The sequence below is a fragment of the Myotis nattereri genome (genome assembly GCF_964212035.1).
Source record: "Myotis nattereri genome assembly, chromosome: 1".
Taxonomy (NCBI): domain Eukaryota; kingdom Metazoa; phylum Chordata; class Mammalia; order Chiroptera; family Vespertilionidae; genus Myotis; species Myotis nattereri.
In genome coordinates, this window is record NC_138075.1 from 229,507,959 (window position 1) to 229,533,926 (window position 25,968).

At 67.2% G+C, this 25,968-nt stretch overlaps 3 protein-coding genes across 3 annotated transcripts in view; all 3 read right to left on the bottom strand.

Moving 5' to 3' along the window:
* The window catches only part of RGS12 (regulator of G protein signaling 12), a 67,516-nt gene extending 66,871 nt beyond the window's left edge, over positions 1-645 (bottom strand). The window contains exon 1 of the mRNA XM_081097856.1: positions 457-645. The gene's annotated coding sequence lies outside the window, so the exon portion shown is untranslated. The remainder of the gene's footprint in view (positions 1-456) is intronic.
* Positions 646-11,169: 10,524 nt separating this feature from the next.
* Positions 11,170-22,422, bottom strand: MSANTD1 (Myb/SANT DNA binding domain containing 1). Its single transcript, XM_081106234.1, has 5 exons — positions 21,698-22,422; positions 20,264-20,348; positions 17,265-17,529; positions 13,818-14,093; positions 11,170-12,076 (listed from the first exon to the last, which is right to left on the bottom strand). The coding sequence occupies exons 2-5, from the start codon at positions 20,277-20,279 to the stop codon at positions 11,815-11,817; spliced, it is 819 nt and encodes a 272-aa protein (XP_080962360.1). The 5' UTR covers positions 20,280-20,348; positions 21,698-22,422; the 3' UTR covers positions 11,170-11,814.
* A 645-nt stretch (positions 22,423-23,067) lies between these two features.
* Positions 23,068-25,968, bottom strand: part of HTT (huntingtin) — a 99,617-nt gene continuing 96,716 nt past the window's right edge. The window contains exons 65-67 of the mRNA XM_081092472.1: positions 24,825-24,987; positions 24,434-24,594; positions 23,068-23,698 (exon numbers count right to left, since the gene is read on the bottom strand). Coding sequence (XP_080948598.1) covers positions 23,485-23,698; positions 24,434-24,594; positions 24,825-24,987 — 538 coding nt within the window. The 3' untranslated portion in view covers positions 23,068-23,484. The remainder of the gene's footprint in view (positions 23,699-24,433; positions 24,595-24,824; positions 24,988-25,968) is intronic.

Here is a 25,968-nt window from a genome sequence, read left to right on the forward strand (position 1 = left end):
CGCGGGGGCGGGGGGGCAGGGCTCGCCGCTCATTTGCTGAGCCGGGTCCCTGGAGACGCCTCTGCCCAACAATGCGGCGCCTGTGAAGTCCGGCCAGGAAACCAGGACCCGCCGGGGCGAGCGGGCACGGGGCGGGGGGCGCAGGGGCCGGGTCCGCCCCAACGCCGCCCGCTCCGCCCGCCCCCAGCCCGGCCGACGGGTCCCGCAGCACCGCGAGGCCTCGCAGCGACCCGCACACGGGCCCCGACGGGTGCCGGGCGCTGGGCCGGGAACAAAAGGAGGGCGGCCGGCGGCCGGTCCGGGGAGTCTCTGAGGAGGCGGCGGCCTGAGGAGCGGACCGGCCCGCGCCCGGCACCCCGCGTCGCGCTGGGCGGGGCCGGCGGCCGAGGGCGCTCGCTCGCGCCCGCAGAAGAAAGAAAGCGGGGCGGGGCGGCCCTGCGCCCGCCCGCAACCTACCCGCTCGCTCCGCCGCCCGCGTCCGCGCCGCCCGCGCGCCCAACGGTCTCCACAGCCGCCAGCCGCCGCCGCCTGGGGTTAGGGGCGGGGCCCGGAATACGGGGCGTGGTCAGGGCCTGTGGGCGGGGGCTTGGAGGGGTCGGCGGGTGGGGCATCCGGGGGCGTGGTCGTGCTTGGGCGTGGCCTCAGGGCGAGGTGGGGCGTGGCCTCCCCGGGTGTGGGCGTGTCTCAGGAGGCAGCGGAGCGCAGTTGATGGGTGGGTCGGAGCCTCCAGGGGGCGGGGCGGATCCTCCAGGGGGCGGGGCCTTCACGGAGCGCGAAACCGGACGTGCGGCCAGGCCGCTAGGGGCGGGGCATCCAGGGGACCAAGGTAGGAAGAAACAAGGGCGGGGCCTTGAAATAGGAGGCGGGCCTCCCAGGCAGGGGGCGGGACTTCCGCCGCCGAGTGGTGACCACGCATCCTGCCCGGCCGTGGAAGCCCTACGCCCCCGCTTCAGTCCCCTCCGGGCCACCGCTCCGTCCCCTTCGGTGCCCCCGCCGCGCCCGCCCGCCCGCCCCCTCTTCCGACTGCCTTCCGGACTTTGATGCTCGGAGAGATCGCATTCATGGGAAACTGTTTATTTTTTTTTTATTATTTTTTTTAAATATATGTTTTTATTGATTTCAGAGAGGAAGGGAGATATATTTTTATTGATTTCAGAGAGAGATAGAAACATCAATGAGAATCATTGATTGGCTACCTCCCGCACGCCCCTCACTAGGGACTGAGCCCGAAACCCAGGCATTTGCCCTTAACCAGAATCGAACCTGGGACCCTTCAGTCCGCAGGCCAAAGCTCTATCCACTGAGCCAAACCAGCTAGGGCAGGGAAACTGTTTTGAAGGAGGAGCGTGGCTCGCCCGCAGGTGGGAGGCCAGGCCTGCGGAGCCCAGCGCGAGCGGTGAAGGGCCCAGGGGTCTGCGCCCCGCCCCCCGCCACCGCCCGACCGCCGCCTCCGCCCACTGGACCTTCCCGGGGTCGCTCCCCGCCCCGCACTATTTCTGTGGCAATGACGTCCCCCTTGTCACCGGCCCGCCTGAGGACTTGCAGAAGAGGGGCCCGGGGTTGCTGTGCAGCCTGAGGGCAGGGGGTGGGGGGGAAGCAAGTCCAGGGCTCCTGGCGAGCGGGCCCTGGCGGCCTCCAGGACGCAGCCCGCACGGCATCTCCCGGGCTGCCCCTCCCGGGCGGTCTCTCCCGGGCTGCCTGTCCCGGGCTGCCTGTCCCGGGCTGCCCCTCCCAGGCGGTCTCTCCCGGGCGGCCCCTCCCGGGCGGCCTCTCCCGGGCTGCCCCTCCCGGGCGGTCTCTCCCGGGCGGCCTCTCCCGGGCTGCCCCTCCCGGGCGGTCTCTCCCGGGCTGCCCCTCCCGGGCTGCCCCTCCCGGGCGGTCTCTCCCGGGCTGCCTGTCCCGGGCTGCCTGTCCCGGGCTGCCCCTCCCAGGCGGTCTCTCCCGGGCTGCCCCTCCCGGGCGGTCTCTCCCGGGCTGCCCCTCCCGGGCTGCCCCTCCCGGGCGGTCTCTCCCGGGCTGCCCCTCCCGGGCTGCCCCTCCCGGGCGGCCCCTCCCGGGCGGCCTCTCCCGGGCGGTCTCTCCCGGGCTGTCTGCGAAGCCATCGGGACAAGTCCACTGGCCGTCCCAGTCCAGCCCGCCCAAGGCTGGAGCAATCAGAACCGAGGTTATGCTTTCACGGGCCCTCCGGTGCGCCCCAAACACAGCGCGGGCAATCCCCCCACTGCCCGGAATGGCGTCCGAGTGCCTCTTCCCCTGTGTTTGCAAATGAAACACCTCCACGGCGCCATGGAGTGTGCAGGGGGCATTAGATGAGCGCTCTCGGCAGGACAGGACGCCGTGACTCCGGGGCCATTGTCTCTGCCGTGGACTGAATGTGTCCCCCAAGACGTCCTGCTGAAGCCTAACCCCTGGTGAGCTGGTGCTAGGAGGTGAGGCCTCAGGGAGGTGGGCAGGTCAGGGGAGAGCCCCCAGAGCCCCCGTCCCTTCCCCCACGTGAGGTGACAGTAGAGGCCGCTGTCCACCAGCCGGGACCTGGGCTCTCACCAGACACCAAACCTGCTGGGGACCTGGTGGTGGGCTTCCCGCCCCCAGAACTCAGGTCCGGCTGTTTCTCAGTGCCCCACCCCCACCCCACCCAGGACGGGCTGAGGCACCCACGTCCACCCTGCTGCACAGGGTGCCGGCGGAGGGCGGCTGGAGACCACGGCCCCTTTCTGACCCACCACGTTCCCGCCTCCCGTTCCTGGCTTGTCTAGCCTTGTCCCAGCCACCCGCTCGGCCCAGGACTGCTTTTTCCTCCTGTCTTTCCTCTCCCCAGGGCTGGGGGCCCTGCGCCTTCCTCCTCCGTCCTCCCTGCGGAGCCTCCTCTCCTGCCTTCTCTCCCCTTTACACACTTCGCTCGCAGCCTGCCACCCTCCAAACTGCGCACCCTGGGGGCTCCGGGCACCCCTCTCCTGTCCTCCTCCTCCTCTTCCTCCTCCTCCTCCTCCTCCTCCTCCTCCTCCTCCTCGTGTCACCTGCTTGGTTTGACCTCAAGGATAAGGCCCTGCCCCCCCCCCCCCTCCGGCTTCCAGGCCCTTTGGCAGCTCGTCCTCAGGTCCTTTGTTATTACTCGGTCCCAGGAGGAAACAGGTGGCTTCCTCAAGTGGGGAAACCTGAGAGGAGCCCCCGCTGCAGGGCCCCGGGGCTGGTGCACAGCCGGACAGACCCAGGGACGGCCGGCACCACCTCTAGGGCTGAGAGAGGGGGCAGCCCAGAGGTTAGGGGACCCAGAGAAGAGGGGCAGGGGGGAGAGAGAGACTCTCTCTTTTTTTGGTTCATCCTCACCCAAGGATATTTTTCCATTGGTTTTTAGAGAGAGTGGAAGGGAGGGGGAGAGACAGAGAGAGAAACATCCATGTGAGAGAAACACATTGATTGGTTGCCTCCCGCATGCGCCCTGAGCAGGGCCGGGGATGGAGCCTGCAACTGAGGTAGGTGCCCTTGACCAGTCAAACCCGGGACCCTTCAGTCCACAGTCCGACCCTCTATCCACTGAGCCACACCGGCCAGGGCAGGAACATACTTCTGTGGTGTCCACTCCTTCTGCCACGTGGCTGTCCCCAGGCCAGCTTCCCCAGCCCCCGCCCCCCCTTCTCCCCGCAGGACACCGGCAAGGGCCACCCCCACGGCCTTGGCTGCCGTCCGCTCACCCCGCCCCGCACCTCGCCTCTCGGCCAGGCTCCCAGCACGGTCTTGCCCACCACAGCCAGCCACCAGCCCCGTCACCCCTCACCGGCCACCGTGGAGCCTGGTCCCCGGAGTGCCCCTCGCGTGGGATGCGCCCGCCTCCTCCCGGGCGGGTGAGCTGGTGTCAGCCCCACTGAGCGGCAGAGCTGGGGTTGCACTCCCAAAGCCTGGCAGCTCCACAGCGCCCCCTCCAGCGCCCCTGCCAGCCCCGCCCCAGCCTCCAGCCACCATCCGGCTCAGAATGCGCAGTGGCCCACCATCTGCACAAAGAAATCCCAGTCTGGTTCCTGAGGCCGCGTGCCTTCCACCAGCTGGGGGGACCGGCGGGGCTCGGCACCCGCAGCGCCAGCTGGAGTGAGGCGGGTCCCAGGGGTCAAGTGGGTGCTCCTCCCTTGCGAGTTGGTGCCCTTCTGCCCCTGTCCTTGGCGGGCCCGCTGAGAGCCACCTGCTCCCACACCTGCCGCTCCCTCCTCACCTGTCAGGGCCCAGCTCAGGTGTCTCCTACCCCCCCCCCCCCCCCCGCCGGCCCAGGTGACAAGGAGCCCCTCCCGCGTACCCATCAGACTCAGGCACACCTGTCACCGCCCTGTCTCTGAGGGGTCAGTGCACATCTGTCTCACGCCCCCACACCACTCACCCCCCCACCCGGAGACAGGGACTCCGACATCAGACACATCCGAGCCCCCGCTGTGCCAGGTGTGCTGAGTGTGGGGTCAGTGTGCAGGGCCCCAGGACTCTGGGGGGACCAGCCCAGCAGGTGCGATGGCCCAGGCGCCCGCAGCGGAGAAGGCTGCAGCCTGCGGGGGGGGGGCGGGGGGGCAGCCCAGGCAGATGTGTTTCAGGAAGGGCCCTGGCTCCGTGGAGGGGACAGACCACCGTGAGGCTGGGGGGGTGGCGCTGTGGAGCGGGACAGTGACCGCCTTGGGGACACAGTGACCGCCTCGGGGAGGGAAGGCCTCCCGGGGAAGTGGCCACGTGGGCTGCAGAGGCTGGAGTCAGTGGGGGCAGGAGAGGGGTGGGGCCCTGGACCAAGGACCAAGGGGGCCAGAGGGCCCGGCCACAGGACTTAGACGTGGGCCGAGGCCGCCAGGCACCTGCAGTGTGACTCCCAGCTCCCCCACGAGGTCTGTCCAGGGAGCAAGACCTCTCGCCCGGACACCTGCCCACACCCCTGACCCACCCCTGGGTTTGGAACTTGTTAGGATCCGCGAACAGACGAACTAAGTGAAATGAAGTGCCATGCGGTTAGTAACCAGAAGGCTCGAGAGTCACTACCAGGCGCTTTGCTATTAAATACACTCAGGTCACCCCACAGGACAGGCCCCGTTGTCACGGAACCGACGGGCACCGGGCAGCCCACGCTCCCACGATGGACGACGGGCACCGGGCAGCCCACGCTCCCACGATGGACGACGGGCGCCGGGCAGCCCACGCTCCCACGATGGACGACGGGCGCCGGGCAGCCCACGCTCCCACGATGGACGACGGGCGCCGGGCAGCCCACGCTCCCACGATGGACGACGGGCGCCGGGCAGCCCACGCTCCCACGATGGACGACGGGCGCCGGGCAGCCCACGCTCCCACGATGGACGACGGGCGCCGGGCAGCCCACGCTCCCACGATGGACGACGGGCGCCGGGAAGCCCACGCTCCCACGATGGACGACGGGCGCCGGGCAGCCCACGCTCCACGATGGACGACGGGCGCCGGGCAGCCCACGCTCCCACGATGGACGACGGGCGCCGGGCAGCCCACGCTCCCACGATGGACGACGGGCGCCGGGCAGCCCACGCTCCCACGATGGACGACGGGCACTCAGCCTGCCCTGGGCCCAAGAAGGGGCCCCCCACCAGCATGGGGTGAGGTGCGCCTCCTCTGTGTGCTGCGTCCCCCGCAGAGGGGACCCTGGGAGCCGGCTGTGTCCCAGGCAGCCGAGTGCCTCCCACACCCTGAGTCTGTGGGCACGAGGGATGCCCATTCACCTGGCACCGCAGAGGCAGAGCCCATGTGTGGTGGTTCCGTGAGCCGAGGCAGGAGGGCGGAGATGACGCCGAGCCCCCAGGCCTCAGTCCGCTCCCTCTCCCCACCCAGCCCTCCACCTGCAGGGTCACAGCGTAGGGGAGGGCAGGGGATGGGGCCTGGGCCTCTCTGGGTCTTAGCATCCCTGGTCCCCGGCCAACCGGGAGGCCGGTCGCCCCCCCTCTGAGGGACTCGCCACGCACCAGGAGATGCTCCGGGCGGGACGAAGGCGCCGGGAAGGCCCGCCTCTCACTTCCCCAGGCACCCCTCCCGCCCCGACGCCCTCAGAGGCCTGGGCGTCTGGCTCTCCCCCGCAGGGCAGTCAGGGCGGACTTCTGGGAGGAGGGCCGGCGAAGGTGAAGGCAGCAGCCTCTCTCCAGCTGAAGACAATGATGGGTAAACATGGACGGGCAGCCTGTGCTCTGCTTCGCCATGTGTCCTGGGCGCCTCTGAGTCATCACCAGCAGGCAGCACCCTCGGCCGAGGTGCGGCTCTGAAACGGGTTCCATTTGCTCCGGAGACGCGAGGCGCTGTCTCGGAGGGTATTTCGCTGGCCTCGCCCCCTGCAGCTCGAGTCCTGCGTAAATTCAGCCTCGTTGCTTCCAAAGCGTTCGTTGACATTCTTGTCGTGGTTCTGGTGACCGGGGGGCAGACACGAGGCACGCTCCTCGGACGCCCCCTTGGGCTGACCCACCGCAGCCACGGCTCCGGCACAGCCCGGCTCCCCTGTGGGCACCGGGAGGCGCCCGGGCACCCAGGCTTCGGCTCGTTTGCCTTTCCCTTCACCCGCCGTGAGGGCACCGCATCGCCCCTCCCGGGTGTCTGCAGATGTTTAGATTCTCACTTGCCTTTGAAAATGCAATCGGCTCCTATGAAATAAAACGACCCCCCTCACCCACCCCTGGGCCTGGCCCGACGCAGCCCGAAGTCAGGGCGCCCCGCTCCGGAACCTGTGGGCCGATCGGAGGGGAAACAGGCGGAAACCACAGGACTGCTCAGTGCGGCTCCGCTCGCTCCTCCGAGAGGGGCTGTGACAGGTCTGTTCACCGCCTGTCGTCCCGCCTCGAGGAACGCGCAGTGCGCGGCCTGGTGAGGGGAAGGGCTGGCACTGCCCTCCGCGGGTGCGGGGCTGCGAGGCGCGGGCTCCGCGTTACAGGAGCCAAGAACCACCCGCACCTTCCTACTGGCTGCTAGGCGGTCGCTGCACGGGAACCTTTATGGACTCAGCTCCCAGGAGAGGGCTCTTCCCCGACCAGGGTCCGCACCTGTCACAGGAGTCGACCACGTGTTGGGGGTGGGGAGGGGGGAGCAGGGAGGAACAGCCCAGCCCTGGCCGGTTTGGCTCACTGGATAGAGCGTCAGTCTGCGGACTGAAGGGTCCCGGGTTCGATTCCGGTCAAGGGCACATGCCTGGTTGTGGGCTCGATCCCCAGTGTGGGCCGCGCAGGAGGCAGCCGATCCATGATGCTGTCATCATCGATGTTTCTCTCTCTCCCTCCCTTCCTCTCTGAAATCAACAGAAATATATTCAAAAATAAAAGAGGGACAGCCCATCCTCAGGACCAGCCACTCAGCACCACCGTCTGCCCCTCCCACCCAGACCCCAACGTCGCAGAGAAAGTGAGAGGAGGGCTGGACAGTGGTGGTTGCCAGTCCTCCCGCCTCCCAGCCCTGGATCCCAGCCCCAGTCCTCCCGCCTCCCAGCCCTGGACCCCAGTGCGCTGCGCAGCCAGCGTTGGATCTAAGGTGAAGCGATAGACCCTGAATGGCAGCTGGGCCCTCGGCAGCCCTGCACCATCAGACAGGCTGCGGGTGGGCGGGTGGGGCCGAGCGTGGGCCACCACAACACGCGACACGGTGAAAGCTGCTCCCCGCCCCACAGCCTCCCTGACTGGGACCCCGCACTGTAGCTCCTCGCCCAAACTGAGGAGACAGATTGCATTCTGTGGCAAAGAAGCAAAATAAAATCAAAATATTACATATCACTCTCCACTGTTTATTTGCACACAATGTCTGGAATGGAACAGAAATGACAAGAAATGCGAAGAAGTAGACAAACAGCCTATAACAAAAAGAAAATGATCACAAGATGTAGAACCCACGTGACCCAGTAACTGAAATTAGTCAACGCGCAATGTAAGAAAAATATTAGGACTATGTGGAAGAATTTACAGATAAAGATGAAAGAAAGAATTGATAAAGAAATGAGGTGTTTTGGAAGAGAAATGGGAACTCTAAAAATCTCAAAAGAAATTAAAAAACTGAAAACTATAATATCACAATATCTGAAGTTAAAAATGCATTGGCTAAGCTTCTAGGCACTGAAAAAGAAAATTTCGGCCCCAGTGTGGGGTGTGTAGAAGGCAGCTGATCCATGATTCTCTCTCACCATTGATGTTTCTCTCTCCCCCTCTCCTTTCCTCTATGAAATCAATAAAAAAATATATATATATTTTAAAAAGACTTGCTATGAGCTACAGTAACCGAGGGAACGTAACTTGCAGACCAGTGGGACTGAGTGACGTTAGACCCGCTGTTGCTCAGAGAATTGATTTTTGACAAAAGCACAAGGAAAACGCCACGCGGGAAGGGGAGACTCTAAACGCTGGGTCCTCTGGGGGATGGGCGTGGCGCTAACTCACATCACACAGGGCTAACCTGAGGCGGATCAAAGACCCGGGCACAGTCACAGCTTCCGCAGTGCAACACGGGAAAAGGCCTGGAGACTTGGGGCACGGAGAGTGCTAGCCGGAGGCGAAAAATAAATCAGGTCATTTTCTCAAAAGCAAAATCTCTGCCCACCCACGGACACCATTCGCTCCCACTTCCCACAGGCGGCGTCCCAGGCTGAGCGGCCTCACCACCCTCCCTTCCAACAGCTGACAGCCGCACAAAACGGGTACACCGGTCCCGGGCGCTGGCCTGCCGTCCTGGGACGAGCCCCTGCTCTCTGCCTGGCCCCGTGCAGCCACCTCGGATCTGCAGGCCCCTGCAGGAGGCAGCCTCTCCTGGGCCCAGGCTCGGACCCAGAGGGAGATGAGGGCCTGGCCGACCGGGGCCAGGCTGCGTGACCGGGGGTGATACATCGACCTTGGGCCCCGCGGCTGGGATGTCAGTTCCACTCCAGCTGAGAGGAGAGTCCCATCGCCCCAAATCTCACTTTCCCAGCACGGGGTGGGCACAGAGGCGGGCTCCGGCGGCCTTACTATTCCTGGCTGTAAGCTAAGCAGCTGCCCATTAAAATTCCATTAGTTTCAAAGCTTGAGCTGCAGTTGATATTTCTAATTATTGGGGATTAAAATTGTCCCTGTAATTTAAGGATAATTGCAGGCGATGCCAGCTGGCGCCCCGGGCCGCACTGCTCCCAGCATAACATGGAAGGTCTCTGAACAGGAGAGGTGGGCGTCGGGGAGCGAGGGGAGGGGGTTGGTGCACAGCTGGAATCTCAATGTCAGCGTCATGGCTCCGGAGCCTGAGCCTGGGACGAGGAGGGCGGGCACCACGGTGCGGGACTGCGGACACGGACAGTGTGACACGCTGGGGCGTGGAAGGAGGAGCGGCCGGGCCAGGGAGGGTGGGGTGGGGGTGGGGATGGGCGCCCAGGTCCCCCCACTCAGGTGGAGCCAGCCCCGTCCTCTGCCCGCCTTGGCTCCCAGCTGGCAGGGCCCCCGAGGTGCCCGAGGAAGGATCGTCCTGTATCGTCTGCGACCACCTGAGCCACCTGGGCGGCACCATCAGACGGGAACGAGGAACCTGTGCTGAGGCCGGCCTGGTGCCCAGGAGGCCGTGGGACGAGGCCACCGAGAAGCTCATGGCCGCTCTCACAGCCTCAGTGAACCAGACCCACTCGGCCCCCACGTCCCTCCTGCTGCTCACCACCCACCCCAACACCTGCAGCCCCTCCCCCCACGGCCTCCCACCCACCTCACTCGGCTGCCGCTGAGCACAAGTGAGAAAGTGCCAAGTAAGCCCATCACGACCGCAGCTCTAGGACAAGGACTTTTAAGGGGAAAATCTGCCGCAGAACTGGCCCCAATGTCACCTCCTGGGGGCCTCCGGGGCCTGGCCACCCCGATGGGCCACACGCACAGCCAGTCCGGCCAGCAGGCGCAGTGTTGGTCAAACGATGAGCCCGGTGGGGGCGCCTGTGGAGGCGGGCGGGCCCCTGAGCTGGTCAGCTGGGCCTTCCCCACTGCGCAGCGGTGCTGGGGCCACAGGCACCCCTTCCCGACGATGGGCTCAGTGACGCCATGCGGCGGCTGGACTGGCCTTGGTGGGAACATGCACGCCACCGAGACGGGCGAGTCCCTAACCCAGGGCCCGGCCACCACCCTGGGCTGGGGATGGCTCCAGACTCGCCTCTGCTTCAGCCTGAGCAGCACGGTTTGTGTCTAGGGTTTGTGTCCAGGGTTTGTGTCCATGCATGGGGCTGGCGAAGGGGTCCTGCCGCCCAGATGGCCTCTGTCCTCCGCACCCCTGGTGACCTCCACATCCCTGGTGACCTCTGCTTGGCTGGGTGACCTCTGCACCCCTGTGTGACCCCTGAACCCCTGGTGACCTCCGCACCCCTAGTGACCTCCACATCCCTGGTGACCTCTGCTTGGCTGGGTGACCTCCGCAACCCCTGGTGACCTCTGCACCCCTGGTGACCTCTGCACCCCTCGTGACCTCCACAGCCCTAGTGACCTCTGCACCCCAGTGTGACCCCTGCATCCCTGGTGACCTCCACATCCCTGGTGACCTCCACATCCCTGGTGACCTCCGCACCCCTGGTGACCTCCACACCCCGAGTGACCCCTGCAACCCTGGGTGACCTCTGCTCTCCTAGGTGACCTCTGCCTGGCTGGGTGACCTCTGTAGCCCTGGGTGACTGCCTGGCTGGCTAGGGCCACAGGAGTGTCCAGTGAGCAGCAGCGTTGCCCCGGTGACCACGGCAGCCTCCTGGCCCTCTCTGCCTGTCCCCAGCAGTCGGCCCAGCGCCGTCAGAGGGGGCTCCTTCAGACCAGACCTTCACACCATGCCGCCCGTCACTAGCCCACCCTCCCTGCCACCTCAGAGCCTGCTGCCTGGGCAGCAGCGTGCCAGCCCCGGGCAGGAGGCACTCCTATACCAGCCTCCTTTGCAGCCAGTGCCCGGAGCCCAAGGAGTCAAGGAGCTTCTAGAAAGGTCGCCACTGGCCGGGGCAGAGGCACTGAGGCCAGCTGCCCTCCAGGCCCCAGCGGCGGAGGCTCCTGGCACAGCCCTGCCCGCCTCTTCCCCCCGGCCCCCCTGCCCCCTCTGGGCGGAGTCCAGCCCCTCCCCGTGGCCCACCTTCCCTGCCCGCGATCACATCCCACCACGTGTTTACGTCCGGTCACGTTTGTCTGCTCCCCGACGCCAGGCTGTCTCGGCCTCCATCTGCCCAGAGTGAGCGGAGGGACGTGAGCGGAAGAGTTCCCTTTATTAGTTCCCACCGAGGGGCGGTCCCAGCCCACGTCCTGGGCAGGAGAGAAAGGCCCTGCGCCCTCCTCCCTCAGTGTCCGCGGGTTTGGGGCAGATGGGGGGCCCTCAGTGCCCGCGGGCATTTGGGGCAGACGGGGGGCCCTCAGTGTCCGCGGGTTTGGGGCAGACGGGGCCGTCGGTGTCCGTGGGCATTGGGGGCAGGTGGGGCCATCGGTGTCCGTGGGCATTGGGGGCAGGTGGGGCCGTCGGTGTCCGTGGGCATTGGGGGCAGGTGGGGCCGTCGGTGTCCGTGGGCATTGGGGGCAGGCGGGGCCGTCGGTGTCCGCGGGCATTGGGGGCAGGCGGGGGTGGGGGGGGAGCGCTGTCCGGGGGAGGCTGCCCGGGAGCAGATCTGCCCGACCTGCTTGCGTTGGCTTCTCTGGCCCAGACCAGCCGGGAAGGCGGCTGTGCCCGCCTCGGGCAGGAGACACACACGTCGCATCCGGCGTTCCAGGTGTCGTCGGCGGGGACCACGGTGGAGCGTGGCGCCAGCACGTTCCCGCGGGGGGACCCCGGCCTGTGCCCGGGCGCTCAGTCCGAGGCGGCGCGGCCGGCCTGTGGTCGGGCCGGGAGGGCTGCGGGCGCCTAGCCGCTGGCCTTGGCCACGAGCTTCTCCAGCAGGCTCATCATGCGCTCCTGCAGCTGCAGGCCCTGCACCTGGAGCAGGTGCTGCTGGTCCAGCACGCGGCGCACCTCGCGGCCCGTGTCCTCCAGGGCGCGGCCCGCGTCCTCCACGGCGCGGCTCAGCCGCCGCTGCTCCTCCAGCAGCGCCTCCAGCAGCCGCAGCTTCCGCTTGCGGAACGGGCCGCCCGGCGCCTTGCGCTTCCTCACCGGCCGCTCCTCCGACCTGCGGGCGGCACAGCGTGGTGAGCGCGGCCAGGGAGCGGCACGGCCCGACCCTCCCGGGGACCCGCCGGCCCAGGGGAGACCGAGGCCTCAGGGCGCTCAGCGTCCAGGACGGTGAACGGGCCACGGGGCCACGGGCACTGCCGTCCACAGGGACCCAACGGCCCGGCCACAGGACACCCAGGTCCTGAGTCTGGGAGGGCAGGGGACACCCTGCCAGAGGACACCCCCAAATGCACTGAGCTGGGCTGGTGGCACAGGCCCGGGTGGGGCTCAGTGTGGAGAGGCCACCGGGGAGAGAGGAGGAAGGCTGGGTGGGCGGGGTGCTGGGCGGTGTGGCTCTCCCACGGAGCCAGAGACCACCAGTCCTGCTGGCCTTGGGCAGATGGGGAAACTGAGGCCGCAGGAGAGAGGGCCTGGGTCATGGGCCCCTTTATGTCCCAGCCACCTGGACCTGGGGGGGAGGCAGGCGCCTGGGGGGGGGCACGGAGGAACCCCTGGTGGGCAGGGGTAAAGGCAGCACAGGCTGGGCGCTCTCTGCCGAGGGGTGGGGCACCTCTGGTTGAACCGACCCCCACTGTGGGCAGGGAGCTGCCCAATCCCACCAGACCCTCAGGCTGCCCACTCCCAAGCTTCTGAGTTGAACAGCGACCCAGCCAACCTCAGGGGCGGAGGGCGGAGGGCGGAGCTCTGGGTCCTGGGTCCCAGCCCGGGAGCAACCCCTGGGGCAGCCGGCGTCTGGGAACAGGGCTCAGTCCACAGGGACAACTGGCCGGGCTCAGGCTTTCCTGCCGACGCGCCTGGCTGTGGGCAAAGGCGTTTTTGTCCGGGGTCTTTGCTGAGAAATCCCCGCCAGGAAGGGGCACAGATGAACGGAACAAGCGCTCCAACCCCGGGGGTGTCAGAATCGAAGGCCCCCGAGATGCCGCCCTCACCCCCCAAATGGCAGACTCCAACACTGGGGCTCGGGAGGGTCAGGGCCGTGGCTCTAATCCAGACTTCCTGTCCTCGTTTCCAACTGGCCAACTCCTATTCACCTTTGAAAGCCCACCCCAAATGTCCCCTCCTCTGCTCTCCCGCCCCCACACCACGGGGGCGAGTCTCCTGCGTGGCAGGCTGTGACAGCCCAATGGCGGGTCACGTGGCAGGAAGCACGTGACAGACAGCAGAGGGGGTGGGCGTCCCCACACAGCCAGGTTACGAGGACACGGAGACTCAGCCCACCCCTCTCCTGATGTGAAGGGGACCCCAGGGCAGGGCCCGCTTGGGGGCCGGGGGGACCCAGAAGCAGAGGCTGAGGGGCAGGCAGGGCGGGCGCACAGATGGGGGCAGTTGGCGCTCCTCCATGGGCCGGGCCCTGCGCCCGAGTGTGTCCTCCCCTCTGACACTCGCAGCCACCCTCCGAGAAGCCACTGATCCACCCGTTTACAGAGGACACGGAGGCCCAGAGAGGTCACGAACTTTCCACACAGGTCAAAGCGACGCAGCCGGGGACACCCAGCCTGTGCCAGGACCGCCACGTGGCGCAGGGACCGCTGCCTCCCTGCGGAGCCTCCCTCTGAGGCCGCCCTGTCCCTGGAGGCGCTCATGGCCGCCTCCCTCTACAGCCTGCCAGCAAGAGAACACTTCCTGCTCTCTCTCCACTGGCCAACTCCTATTCACCCTTGAAAACCCAGCCCCAATGTCCCCTGGCCGCTCACAGCCCTCCTGTGGTGGGGGCCGGAGGAGGGCTCGCACACTACCTGCGCTTAAGGGACAGTAAGCTGGAGGAGCTGTCGGAGCCATCGTCCTGGAAGCGGCCTTCGTAGGAGCACCGGTTATACGGAAAGTACAGAGGGGTGGACTTAGCCGACGGCGACAGGGACTCCTCGGTCTGGGACGTGGAGGGCCCCGGCTGCTGGCCGTCCGGCAGTTTGCCATCACAGGACTCGGGGGCCTTGGCCAGAATCCTATCAATGGCTAGGTAATAGGGCCAGTCGGGCGGGACGGACTCGCTATCTGTCATGCATTTTAATTTCCTGCAACGAGACACACAAGAGCCAAGTGTGAGAAACAGACCTGCTCCCGCCCGGCCCGCCCGGCCCCTGGCGGAGGCAGCGCGGCTCCGGGACCCGGGGGGCAGCCACTCTTGGGTCGACAGGCCTCCCCAGAAAGATGGGCCAGGCTTCAGGGCCAAGGTGACACTGGGCTTGGAAAGAAGTCGGACTTGGGACCTACGCAGCCTTGGATGCTAAAAGCCACAGCGTGCAGGAGGCGGGGCCACTCCATCGTCCCTCGCCTCGCTGCGCGGCGGTGGCTGAGCTCCCCGCGGTGCACAGGCACTGCCCAGCGAGTCGGCACCTAAAGGCCGTGACGCGACCGACGGGGAGCACATCAGAGGACGGGACGTGGTGGCACACGAACATCAGATACCGCAGCGAAGGAGCGTGTGTTTCTGAAGAGGCCGCCTCGGGGAGCGAGCCCCACAGGAGCTAAGGGCACAGGCCTCGGCGTCCAGCTGATCTGAGATGTGTCTCAAGCTACCACTTTGCTGTGTGACCTTGGGCAGGTTCATTAACCTCTCTGAGCCTCCATGTTCACGTCAGTAAAATGGGGATGATCAACGCGAGCTCCTCACACGGCCGTAGGGAAGGTTTAGTCGGACGATGCCCGGTGCCCGGCGAACGGGGGCTGAGCAGATACCACGTTGGCGGAAGGTGCCAGGAGGCAGCAGAGCTGGGCCGGGCAGGCCCCTGTTCACACTGCCCAACATCCCTCGTCTCCACTCAGACCTCGGGCCAAGAGGCGACACAGCCCAGCTCTGCCCACCAGGAGCCCGAGCCCCCACAGGCCCAGCGTCCTGCCCTTCCTGCAGACAGGCCCTGGCCCGGGCCATCCCCAGAGGTGAGGGCTGGGGAGGTGGGCCCATTGGAGAGCTGCGGCCAAGGCCAGGCCAGAAAGAAGCCCCAAGGCAGCCCCAGTACCTCCTGCGGCCCACGGCTCCCTGGCCAGCCTCGGCCTGTGCCCCCGTCCCTGCCCCATGCTGCTCCGTGCGGGAGACCTTGCAGCTGGAGTGCCCTGTGGCCGGGCTCCCGTCCCCGCCCTGGGGCTCCCCACCGGGGTGCGGCCACGGTTGCTGGAAATAGCCTGGCCATCTGAACGAGTCGCCCCAGTCCACAGCACAACCAGACGACGAGGGGCCGTGGCTCAGGGCGGTGAGCAGAGGCTGCCTTAGCAGAACACAGCCCCAGCCAAATGCCACGGACAGATCACACGTGGCAGTGCGTGGCTGCTGTCTTCCCAGCCACGGGACCACCGTCCATCCTCTGGAGGCCCGGCAGACACTGGGCGCAGGGCGAAGGCCCACCCCCAGCCTCCACCGGGGCTCCCCTCCAGCCCCTCCAGGGACCCCCTCGAGCCAGCGCTTTTCTCCTTGGAGAAAAAGGAAAGGCTGCCCCCCAGCACGGGAGGCCCCTGAACTCCAACAAGCCACACTGCGAGGAACCCTCCTCAGGCTTCCTTAGCCTGAGCCTCAATATGCAAAGAGCGACTGTGAGCAAATAAGGGGCAGCCTCTGCTAGGTGGGGGTGGGGGTGGATAGGGAACGAGTCAGCACAGTGCCCCGGCTAAGGGCTGCGCAGCCTGGGCCGTCTCTCTCCTGCTCTGGCTTCAGTGTCTCCCTGGCGACAGGAGCTGAGAGGCGCCGCACTGAGGATGCGCCACAACCCGTGCGGCACTGCGCATGCCCCAGCCTCCGCGCCCGCCCCTGCCAGGTGCCCGCTCTGCTGCACCTCCTCTCCGGCCGCCTGGCCCGCGTCCTCCGCCTCCAGGAGTGAACCGAATCCCTCCCCTGGGACTCTGAGGCTTTCAGGATAAATAATGAATCACCGCAGACCCCGATGGGAGCCCGAGCGCTACCCATCAGACGCGAGGCTGGTCAGCAGCCCCCGCCGGGGAGGGCCCAGACAGCCCAGCCCTGGCCCCGCGCAGCCGGGACTCCTCGCTGCCTCACTAAGTGACTCCCTGCCTTCGACCCCGCAGCTCGTTTCTGCTCGGGGCCTGGCTGCCTGGCTGGGGTCAGAAAGGGCCTTTGACCCGGGCCAGACCCAGGCCCTGCTCCTCCACGGGCCACAGGACGTTAAATTAATGCAGCTGGAAACATCCTTTCGGGGGGCAAGGTCCCGAGGAGCCTGCACACACCTCCAACCTCCTCGCCTATAGGGGATGGTGTCCTCCCCCCCCCCCCCCCCCCGCCCGCTGCTCCCTGCCCGGGGCTGCCACCAGGACCAGGAGGCAGCAGGGCTGGGACCAGCGGGCCCACCCAGGACAGCCCCTCACGTCCAGGGCACTGCCAGGCTCGGGGGCAGCCCAGGCCCAGCCCTGCACAGGTGCGCACAGGACCCCATGCACTTGGCGCTGCCCCCATGGCTCCCAGCTCCTGCTTGACCTTCACGTCAGCAAGACCCTGGCCCATGTGCAACCTTCCACCAGCCAGTGACCTTCACCCTGACCATGACCCTCTCCACACTGTGCCCCCTGCAGACAGGCCTGGGCGGCATGAACCCCAAGGTGCTGGGCCCGCGGGCCACGCTCGGCTCCCTCCTGCACAACGCCTCTGCCTCCCCCGGAGCCCGTCTGCGCCCCACCCGCAGTTCCCCCAAGGCTGCCGGCGGGGGGGGGGGGGCACCGTGGAACGGGTCTCCTTCTTCCTTCACAAACGAGGCCCCTCCCACGAGTGGGCCCCCTGGGCTCAGGGCTCCCCGACCCTGAGGTCGCAGTGGGCGCAGTGGATGCTGCAAACGGATGAGCAGCAGGACAGGCAGGCCTCACAGACGGGGAGCTGAGCCTCTTTCTTGCCTTGGGCCTCAGCTGCCCTGTTAGCAGCATCCCAACACCTGCTGTGGCGCCCAGCCTGCGCTGGGGGCTGCAGGCTCCTGGCTGGGGGGGGTGCGGGCCGTGGGGCAGGGCGGAAGGTGCCCTTGGGGCAGCCGGGCAGAGGCACCAGGAGCTGAAATCTGCCCCAGCCCTGCCCTCCCTGGGCCTCATTTCCCATGTCCCCAGCAGTGTGCGCCCGGTCCCATCTCACCACCACGAGGGCCCCACCTGCTTGCTGCCAGCAGCAGCCCCGGCCAGGGCGGGCCAGGCGAGGGCGGGCGGGCGGGCGGGCGGTGGTGCCTCGCGCAGTGCAGGCCTGGCGGGGCAGAGCCTACCTGTACTGGAAGGTCATGTTGGTGATCTTGATCTTGATCTCCTCGCCCAGCCGGCGCTCGCCTGTCATGGCCAGCAGCTTGCAGGCCATCTTCTCGTACACCTTGGCGTTGCGCTTGGTCTGCTTCAGCTCCTCGAAGAACTCCTCCCAGACGAGCATGAGGCCGCGCATCTCGGCGTCGGTCCAGTTCCGGGCCCGCCGGTGCTTCTCCGTCTGAGGGGACACCAGGTAGCCGGGCACCTCGGCCGCGGCCATGCCGGAGGCGCCTGTGGGTGAGCGAGCGGCTCAGGGCGGCCGGGGCCGGCGCCGTGGACAGAGCCCCACTCTGGGAAGGCAGCTCCACGCTCAAAATGGGGCCTACATCTGACAGGCAGGAATTTAGTTAAAAGCTTTTAAACGGGAAACGTCATTTTGATGTCACGTTTCCATAGCAACAGAGCAACTGCATCAGCTACAACAACAGAAACCTTTTAACTGAAAGCGCAGGAATCAGGGCCGCCGTGACGGGCCATCAATATTGCAGCGGGCGGGCCAGGCCCGACACCGGCGGCCCAGGGTCCCGGCCCTGCCTCCGCCCCAGCCCGGCCGCCAGGCCTCCAAAGCCAAGGCCACACGGGCCCAGGCGCCTGCGCTGGGCGACCTGGCTCCTGAGAGGTGGGGCCTGGGCCGCAGCCCCCACCTCAGCCTGGCCCCGGCCCACGCAGGCCACAGCCCAGAGAGCCCAGGGTGGGGATGGGACCAGACACGGAGACGGGGCAGGGAGGGAGATGGGGACTGAGGGCACAGACGGAGGGGTGGGGGCAGAGACGGGCACGAAGGAGGAGTGGACACAGGAGCAGACACCCTCAGGGACATGCCAGGGCTCCTCTCCCAAGGCCCACGCACAGCGCCCCGGGCACACGCTCACGCCTTACAGTGGGGAATGTACACGTGTGAACCCCAGGCCAGGCAGGAGCGGCTCCGGCCCCGAGCACGCCCAGCCCTGCCCTGCCCCTCTGCGTGCCCATCTCCCTCCCTGCGGGGGGCTGCTGGCCGGCCTGGGTGACAGGGGTGGGCTGAGGCGCCAGGACCATTCTTGAGGCCGGAGAGGAGCTGGGCGCCGGTGTGGGTGTCCCTCCTGCCCTGGGCAGCCCCACTACGGCCCCGGCCATGCTGCACTAGCACCAGACCTGCCCTTCCTCCTGGCGGGCTCCTGCGTCCTCAGGCCCCACAGGAAACGGCCGGCAAAGGCTCGCTGAGTAAGTGAACGAATGAAGGGACCAACCTTAAGTCATCCCCTGCCCCAGTAACCTAGATGTTACTGACGTTGCTCTTACTGGCAAACTCCTATTCATCCTTCAAAACCCTGCTCTGATACCACATTCTCTCTGAAGTGTTCCTACTCCACTGTGGTCCTTCTGCCCTTTCCGCTCCTGGGACTGGAGCCACTGAGCCAGCTGCTGTGCTCCCTCCCTCCCGGCTGTGTGGCCTGGGTTAGACACCAGAGAAACATGGAGGAGCCGGAGCACCCCGAGTGCTGGGCACCGTCCTCCACGTGGTACCGTGTGCTTTTTGCTTGGACCCTCCCCGCACGCCTGTGAGGGAGGCTGGCACTGTTAACACCCACTTGACAGATGAAAAGCGTGAGGCCAAAAAGGTGAGGTCACCTGTGGGCCAGGGGCCGGGCCAGGCTTTGACACCAGCAGGCGAGCCCGGGGCTGGGTGTGGCCCGAGGGCTGGCAGGCTCCCTGTGAAGGACACCGTCCCTCCTCCGCACCCACCAAGTAGCCAATGCAAACCACCGTGGCCTGGCCCAGGCTCATCATCGCCTCTCCTGGCGGCCTCCATGCTGACCTCGGACAGGGGGCTGCTGCTGGCTGGGTCCGTGGCCTCACCCTCCTCTGGGCCTGTCAGGACTTGGCAGAGGCCTGATGTCCCGAGGGCCAGGGGACACAGAGCTTGGCCTCCAGCGCGGCTGGGTGGGGCGGGCACCGTGAGACAGTGAGGCTGTATCGCGGGGAGCTGACCGAAGGTGGGCTTAAGAGCCGGGCTCAGGGACTTGGGTGCCCGGGGGCAGCCATGGGCCACAGGCAGGGGAGCTGTGGGGACAGCACGGAGAGGGCGCCACCTAGAGGCGGCGCAATGTTGAGAGAAGCCAGTGGTCCATGCCATGAGCCAGGGCACCTGCTGGGCAGGCCCTGCTGGCCGTGAGGAGCCCCGCGCCGCCCCAGCCACCCGCCTGGCACCGCAGGGCTCTGGCGGTGGCCTTGCTCAGGGAGGTGCCCAGGACGGGGCAGCAGCTGGGGTGCCCGCCTCCCTCAGTCACAGCTGGAATGACGGTGGACAGGGTGGCAAGGGTGGGATCTCAGAGCCGGCTCCTGGGTCAGGCCTGGCCCTGTCGTCAGCTCCCGGCGGGAGCCCTGCTCTCTGGGCCTCAGGGGTCACTGAGGTCAAGGGGACACCACCGCCTGGCCCTGTCGCACCCCCAGGAAGGCTCACGGCTGCCACCCTCCTCTGGGCCTTGGCACTGGGCACCGACTCAGGAGTGTTAGCAGTGCGTGACTAGAAAGCCCACTCCCTCCAGGAAGTCCTGCCCCTCAGGCGAAGGCTGTGAGCTTCTCTGGCCCTGGTGCTGGCCTCAGCCGCCAGAGCACCCTCCCCACCAGGCCAAGGCCCGCGACGCCTCACCTCACTGCTCAGCACGTGGGCGCGGGGCTTCGGGGAGGGCAGAGGCTGGGGCTGCCTGGCGGGGGCCGGCAGGTGGCTGTCAGGACATGCTGCCACCCCAGGGTCCCTGCTGGGGATACCACCGGGACTGCCGCCGCTCCCAATGCCTCCGGGGCAGCCACTGGCCCACAGGGGCACTCCCGGGCTCAGGGCCTGGCACCGGGTGACCCCAGCGGGCGTGTCGGGACTCGGGGGCGAGGTTGGAGCCCGGCTGTCCCTCTGCAGGTGTCAGTGACACCAGCGAGCCCCCAAAGACAAGGAGCTGGGCCTGTCCTCTGCTGAGGGCCTCCGTACCTGGGCACAGCTGCATGGCCTGCGGGGAGCCTCAGGCTCTGCGGGAGGGGGAGGCAGAGGGCGGGGGCCAGGCGTCCAGCTGCACCTGCAGGAGAAGAGGGGTCAGGGGGCAGGGCCAGGGAGGCTGCGTGCGGGCGAGGCCCGTCTCCCTGAGACTGGCGCTGGGGGTCTGTGCGGTGCTCGGCACTATGGCCGCCCCGGGAGCCCAGGGCGGGGCTGTGCAGAGGCCGGAGGCCATGGGCACCCAGGGGCCGCACCTGGGCTCCTGAGTCTCGGGGGCTCCCCCCAGTGGCGAGCTCTGTGCTCTCAGGCCCTCCGCAGTCTAGGTTTCCAGAAGCAAAGGCCTCGCACAGCTGGGTTTGACTTGCTTTAATTCAGGTGTACAGGTTTGCAGTTGCCAAACAACATCCATCTCGTGTCCGCCCTCCCCTCCCCTTTCAGAAGTAGATCGGTCCGGGCCAGGCTCCGGGACGCGCCCATCACAGCCCTGCTGAGCCCCAGTGCTGGCTTGAACCCCCAATGGCCGCTCTACTGCAGCCCCACTGAGCTTGAGCTACACCCCTGCAATGGCCAGCAGGAGCTGGGGGTCGCCAGGGGCTGCAGCAAGGGCTGGGGGTCGCCAGGGGCTGCAGCGGGGGCTGGGGGCTGCCAGGGGCTGCAGTGGCTGCCCAGGGCAGGCTGCTCCCAGCAGCACTTGGGGTAAGGAGTAGCTTCCGCTCATTAGAAAGCGACAGGCTGGCGAGAGCGAGGCCTGGACTCTCCCAGGCCACCTTCCCTTGTCACCGCCATCTGAGCAGGCCCCTCCCTGCCGCACACAGGCCACACGTGAGCCCAGGCCGCCCCGGGACAATGCGGTGCTCCTGGTCCCGCAGAGCCAGCCCCGGGCTCTCCAGGCTCTGCCCAGCACCCCCGCCTCCCGGACAGAACATCGCCCAGGCAGCAGCCTATTTTGGTTTTGGGCCCTCACCACAGAGGGAGGAACAAAAGCCCCATGAGGACACCTGCGAGGAAGCAGCCCTGCAGAGAGGAAGCGGGTGCCACTCCCCCAAATCCCGGAGCTCCAAGCCGACCAGCCGCGGCCGAGCTGCGACTGCCCCTGTGGCTCAGAGTGCGACTCGCGGACTGACAGCCGTGGCCCCGGGAGCTCAAAAGCCAGCCCAGCAGGGAGGGCGCCTGCACGGGTCAGGGTGCGGCTGCGGCCGCCTCCGGGGGGCGGGGGGGGGGGGGTCCGAGGAGTTTCAGCACCGGCTCCGGCCGGAAGGGGCTCAGCTGCCAGAAGCGCAGCGTGAAGGCACTCGGGGCAGGGTGGTGGTGGGGGGGTGGGGGGGTGGGGTGGAGTGGGCACGGACACGCTGCAGGGTGGTGCACACAGGCCCACCCGGTCTCGTCCACGTTTCCTGATCCTACTCGCAGGAAGCCACCCCCAACACACACCTGACAGTGACCTTGACACCCTGGTGTGACTGTGCGCAGACTTCAGAGCGCAGTTGACAAGGGACTCCACTCAGAGGGTTTAATGAGCCAGGACCCGCCCGCCTCAGGCGTCCATCGCACAGGCAGCGCAGCCAGGAGGCAGGTCTAAGGCAGGTCGGCTTCTAGGGGAGCTGTTCCCGGAGGCCTTGTGCCTGGAGATACACACGTGAGCACAGATGCGTGTGCGCACGCTCACCTGGCACAGCCATGACGCGCACCTGGGCCCGCTGCTCCAGCCACGAGAGCGGCTGCCCAGGCCACGCTGTGACTGAGGCTGGCTACGCCCGGTGGGCCCATGGAGTGAGCCCTGCGGTGATGGTCCCAAACCCTAGTCACCTCGTTCTTTCCGACAAACGCAAACACCCCAGCAGGCGTTTTAGGGGAGACGCCAAGATGAGAAATGGGAGCCCAGGTGAGCGAGGGAGGAGGGTGGCTCTCTCCTGAGGGGCCTGCTCACCCCGGTGTGCCCACTTCAGCCAGGCTCCACTGAGGCTGCCGGGAACGTGCAGGCTGCTCTGAGGGGCCCACAGCCCTCCGTGCGAGCCACGGGCAGACCCTGGCCCCAGCTGCCCGCCCCACTGGCCTGTGCATGGTGGTCAGATGACAGGCCTCACGCAGGTGAGGGTCACTAACCAAGCGGCTCCACCTCTGCCCACACCTGAAAGTTTCAAAGTGACCTTCCCTTACGTGAAATACCTCGAACCCTGACTGCACTTGAGCTTATGAGCAAGCGGCCAGCCCACCTCTGGGGACGGAGGAGGCAGAGTGCCTGGGGACGGGGGTTTGAAAGGACTCGGGGCTCCTTGGGCACGGCCCCCCCTCTCCAGCCCCATCGGCACTGATGTTCTGACCACGCTGGGCTTGAAAACAGTAAGCGGTCCAGGGGCCTGGGCCTGGGGAGAGGCGACCGTCCGAGGGGCCACAGACTGACCAATGACTGCCTGCCTACCTCACCCCTGCCTTTCTAGGCAGAGCCCATCACCCAGGCACGGACCTGGCGCCCCGGGGCTGCCAGGAGGCCCGGCACAGGGTGAGGAGTGCTGGGGTCTTTCTCAGGAAGGCCCGCCCCTGGAGTGGGCAAGCTGAGCCTCTGCTGGGGAGGACGGAGACCTGACAGCCGTCTGCACCTGACGCTCACCACGCTCTGCCTAACGTGGCTGCGTGGAAACGACGGGGGTGGGGAGTGGGGGGGAGGGGGGTGCCGTGAAGGAGCCACGTGCTGAGGGGCAGGTGCCAGGGCCAGCAGCAGCCGGACAGTGACGTGGGAGGGGCAGGCCTGCCGCGTACACGGGGCTGTGGCGAGCGGCGCAGACTTACACGGCATAGAAAGGTACCTTAAAATTAATCTCTTTACTGATAGAATTAAACTTTAAGTCCTGAGAAGAAAACAGAAAGGGAAGCGTGGCGCCGGCCCGCGTGCTCCGCCACCCACCGCACGCGCCTGCCGGGAGCAGGACACAGCCCAGGACCCTGGCTCCCGGTGCCGCCTGGCTGGGCGTCAGACGTGAGAGCAGCGGCAGCCTGGCCGCCCGGACTGTGATGCCGTCGGGGAGGAAGGTGCGCATCGTGAACCGGCATTAATCAGCTCCACGGCAGGGCCAGCCACGCAGCCACGCGGCCACGCCTGCTCTCCGCCAGGGCGCAGGCTCGGCCCCACATCGGCCGCAGCACCCCCTGCGGTGGCCCCACTGCAGGGTGCCTGCTGGGCACAGACCCCGCCGAACCCGCCGCCGGTGCCCCCGCGGTGCTCAGCACGTGGCGACCTTGTGAACGTTCCGCAAACATGCCAGCAGCCGCTGGTACGGGTTTCCTGGCGCCGCCACCACCTCGAACACAGACTGGAAGGCCCGGCGGTCCAGCTCCTCCTCTACCTGGTGTCTGTAAAAGTCCGTGGCCACCAGGCAGAAGAGGTTGACGTCCACGTGCTCCAGCTTGCCCATCCTGCTGACGACGTGGGGCAGGCTGCGGGGGAGTTAAGGAGCAAGTGCAAGCGCGGACCCGACCGACGCGGATCTGACTGCCCAGAGGTTCCTGGAGCCCACGGGCCAGGGCAGGACAGCGGATCTGGGCCACGCCCGCAGCCGCCTCCCACCTCCGACAGCTCCCAGGCGGGTTGCCGCCTCTGCTGCCTCCATCCAGCTGGAAAGCAGCTCTGCCCAGCAGAGGGGGGGCGGGCAGAGCTGGGAGGAAGCCGGAGCCCCAGCAGCGCAGTGGGCGCTCCCCTCGGAGCACTTACCTGGCCTGGCTCCCCATGCGGTGCTGGCAGGGCCACTCCTGCTAGCCCTGCTCCCACGGAGTGAGGAGGCCAGGCCGCCCTGCCCGCCCTCCCGGCTCCCTGCAGAGGGAACGCCCCTTTGGCAGCCAGCGCTCATGGGTGGGGCTGGAGCTCCACTGAGCCTCCCCGGGGAGGACGCAGCACAGCGACAGGACAATGAGAACCAGCACAGCACGGCCCCGCTGCACAGACCGGTGCAGGCGCGGGGCAGGCAGGGCCCGCCTCTCCTGCCCGTGGTCAGCATGCTTCCTGTGGCTTGTCCACGTCTTGCTCTCTAGGGGCTCAAGGTCAATGGCACCCTGACACCTGGGCTCTGGCCGAGGTTAGTTTGGGAAAGTCACACAGACACAACCCAGACCTGACAGGAGAGAGGGTGGTGGGCGGCAGGGCTGCCCGCCAGGCCCCGGACCCTGGGAGGATACATGGCTGAGACCCACGGGCTGGTGGACGCGCTGACGAAGAAGCAGGACAGGCTCCACACAGCCATGGCCACCGGGGTCCTCTGCGTGAAGTTGGAGAGGGACAGCATGACCCAGTCCCGGACCATGGACGACTGCCCCGTGCTGTGCAGCGTCTGGAAAACCTGAGGAGAGGCCGGAGCTCAGCGGGCGCGGGAGGGGCACCCTTTCAACAGGCAACCGTGCTGGCTTCAGGGGCAGGAACCAGGCCGCTGGCAAGTCCACTGGTCAGCACGTCCAGGTGGCAAGAGACGTCCAGGCTTCTAAGCCGGTCAGCCGGCTCAGGCTTGGGTGCCCCGCCCTGCCCGCCACCCCTCACCTTATACGCCCGCCCTCCCTGGGCGCCAGTCCTCACCTTGTACACCACGGTGGCCATGAACTGCGGGTAGGGCTGCTGGTTGGATAGGAACTCCCCGATGACTTTGTTCATGACGTCTTGTGGAGGGAAGAAGTCATCTAAAAACTGAGGGAGGATCCTCGCCACAACGCGGGCTTCACAGGGAAACCCCTTCCTGATCCTGAAAGGAGGGGACTAGTCAGCCCAGCCCTGCCCCACCCTGCGCCCCCATTCCCCGCTGGGACCTTCGGAGACTTTGCAGGTGGGTCTCCAGGGGGCACCTAGAATGTTAACTGGGGACCTCACGAGTGACCCACAGACAAGCGCCCAGGCTTGGGGCTCCCCTCCCACGCGAGGCCCCGATCCAGGAAAGGGTGTCAGGCCGGTGTGGTGCTGGGGCGGGGGGGGGGGGTGGGGCGGGGGCCCTGCACTAGAGACCGAATGTGCGGTGAAAGCGCTGCCGGGACATGCTGCTGCCGTCAGGCGCCGGCCCTCCGGGGCCTCTCCCGCCACATCCTCACGCTGCGGCCCTGGAGTCCGCGGGCCCCCTCTCCTCACCTCACCTGGACCTGCCTGCACTCCTGCTGGTCCTCCCTGTGCGCCCCGGAACCTGCCCCCGAGGGGTCCCGTTCTGGACACTGGGAGAGCCGCCTGGTCACCCTCGGGGCACACACGGGGTGCTCTGTAAGCTGCGGGCCATGCCTCCTGCCAGGTGTGCCCACGACCGACCACCCACCCACAGATGCCAGCACCCACCGGCCGTCCCTCCCACTTGTCAGTGCTGAAAGGCCTCCCTGTTGGCCCTGGGACAGAAGCCCCAGGAAGGCGGGGACCTGAGGTGGCCCTGCCAGCACTGGCGGAGAGGGCTGGACCAGTATGGGTGGGACAGGAGCACAGCTGCACACACTCATGTCCAATTTCAACTCCAAACACACTGCACCCTGAGCCTCCCAGAGCACGTCGCCTGGCCAGACGGACACAGGCATGTCTGGCTCAGTGTGCCCTGGTGAAAGCCTAAATGGCTTCTGCTGGCAGGGCTGACCCCGTGACAGGCGAGCTGATCCCATGATGGCCAAGCTGACCACGTGACGGGCGAGCTGATCCCATGATGGCCAAGCTGACCACATGATGGGCGAGCTGATCCCATGATGGCCAAGCTGAC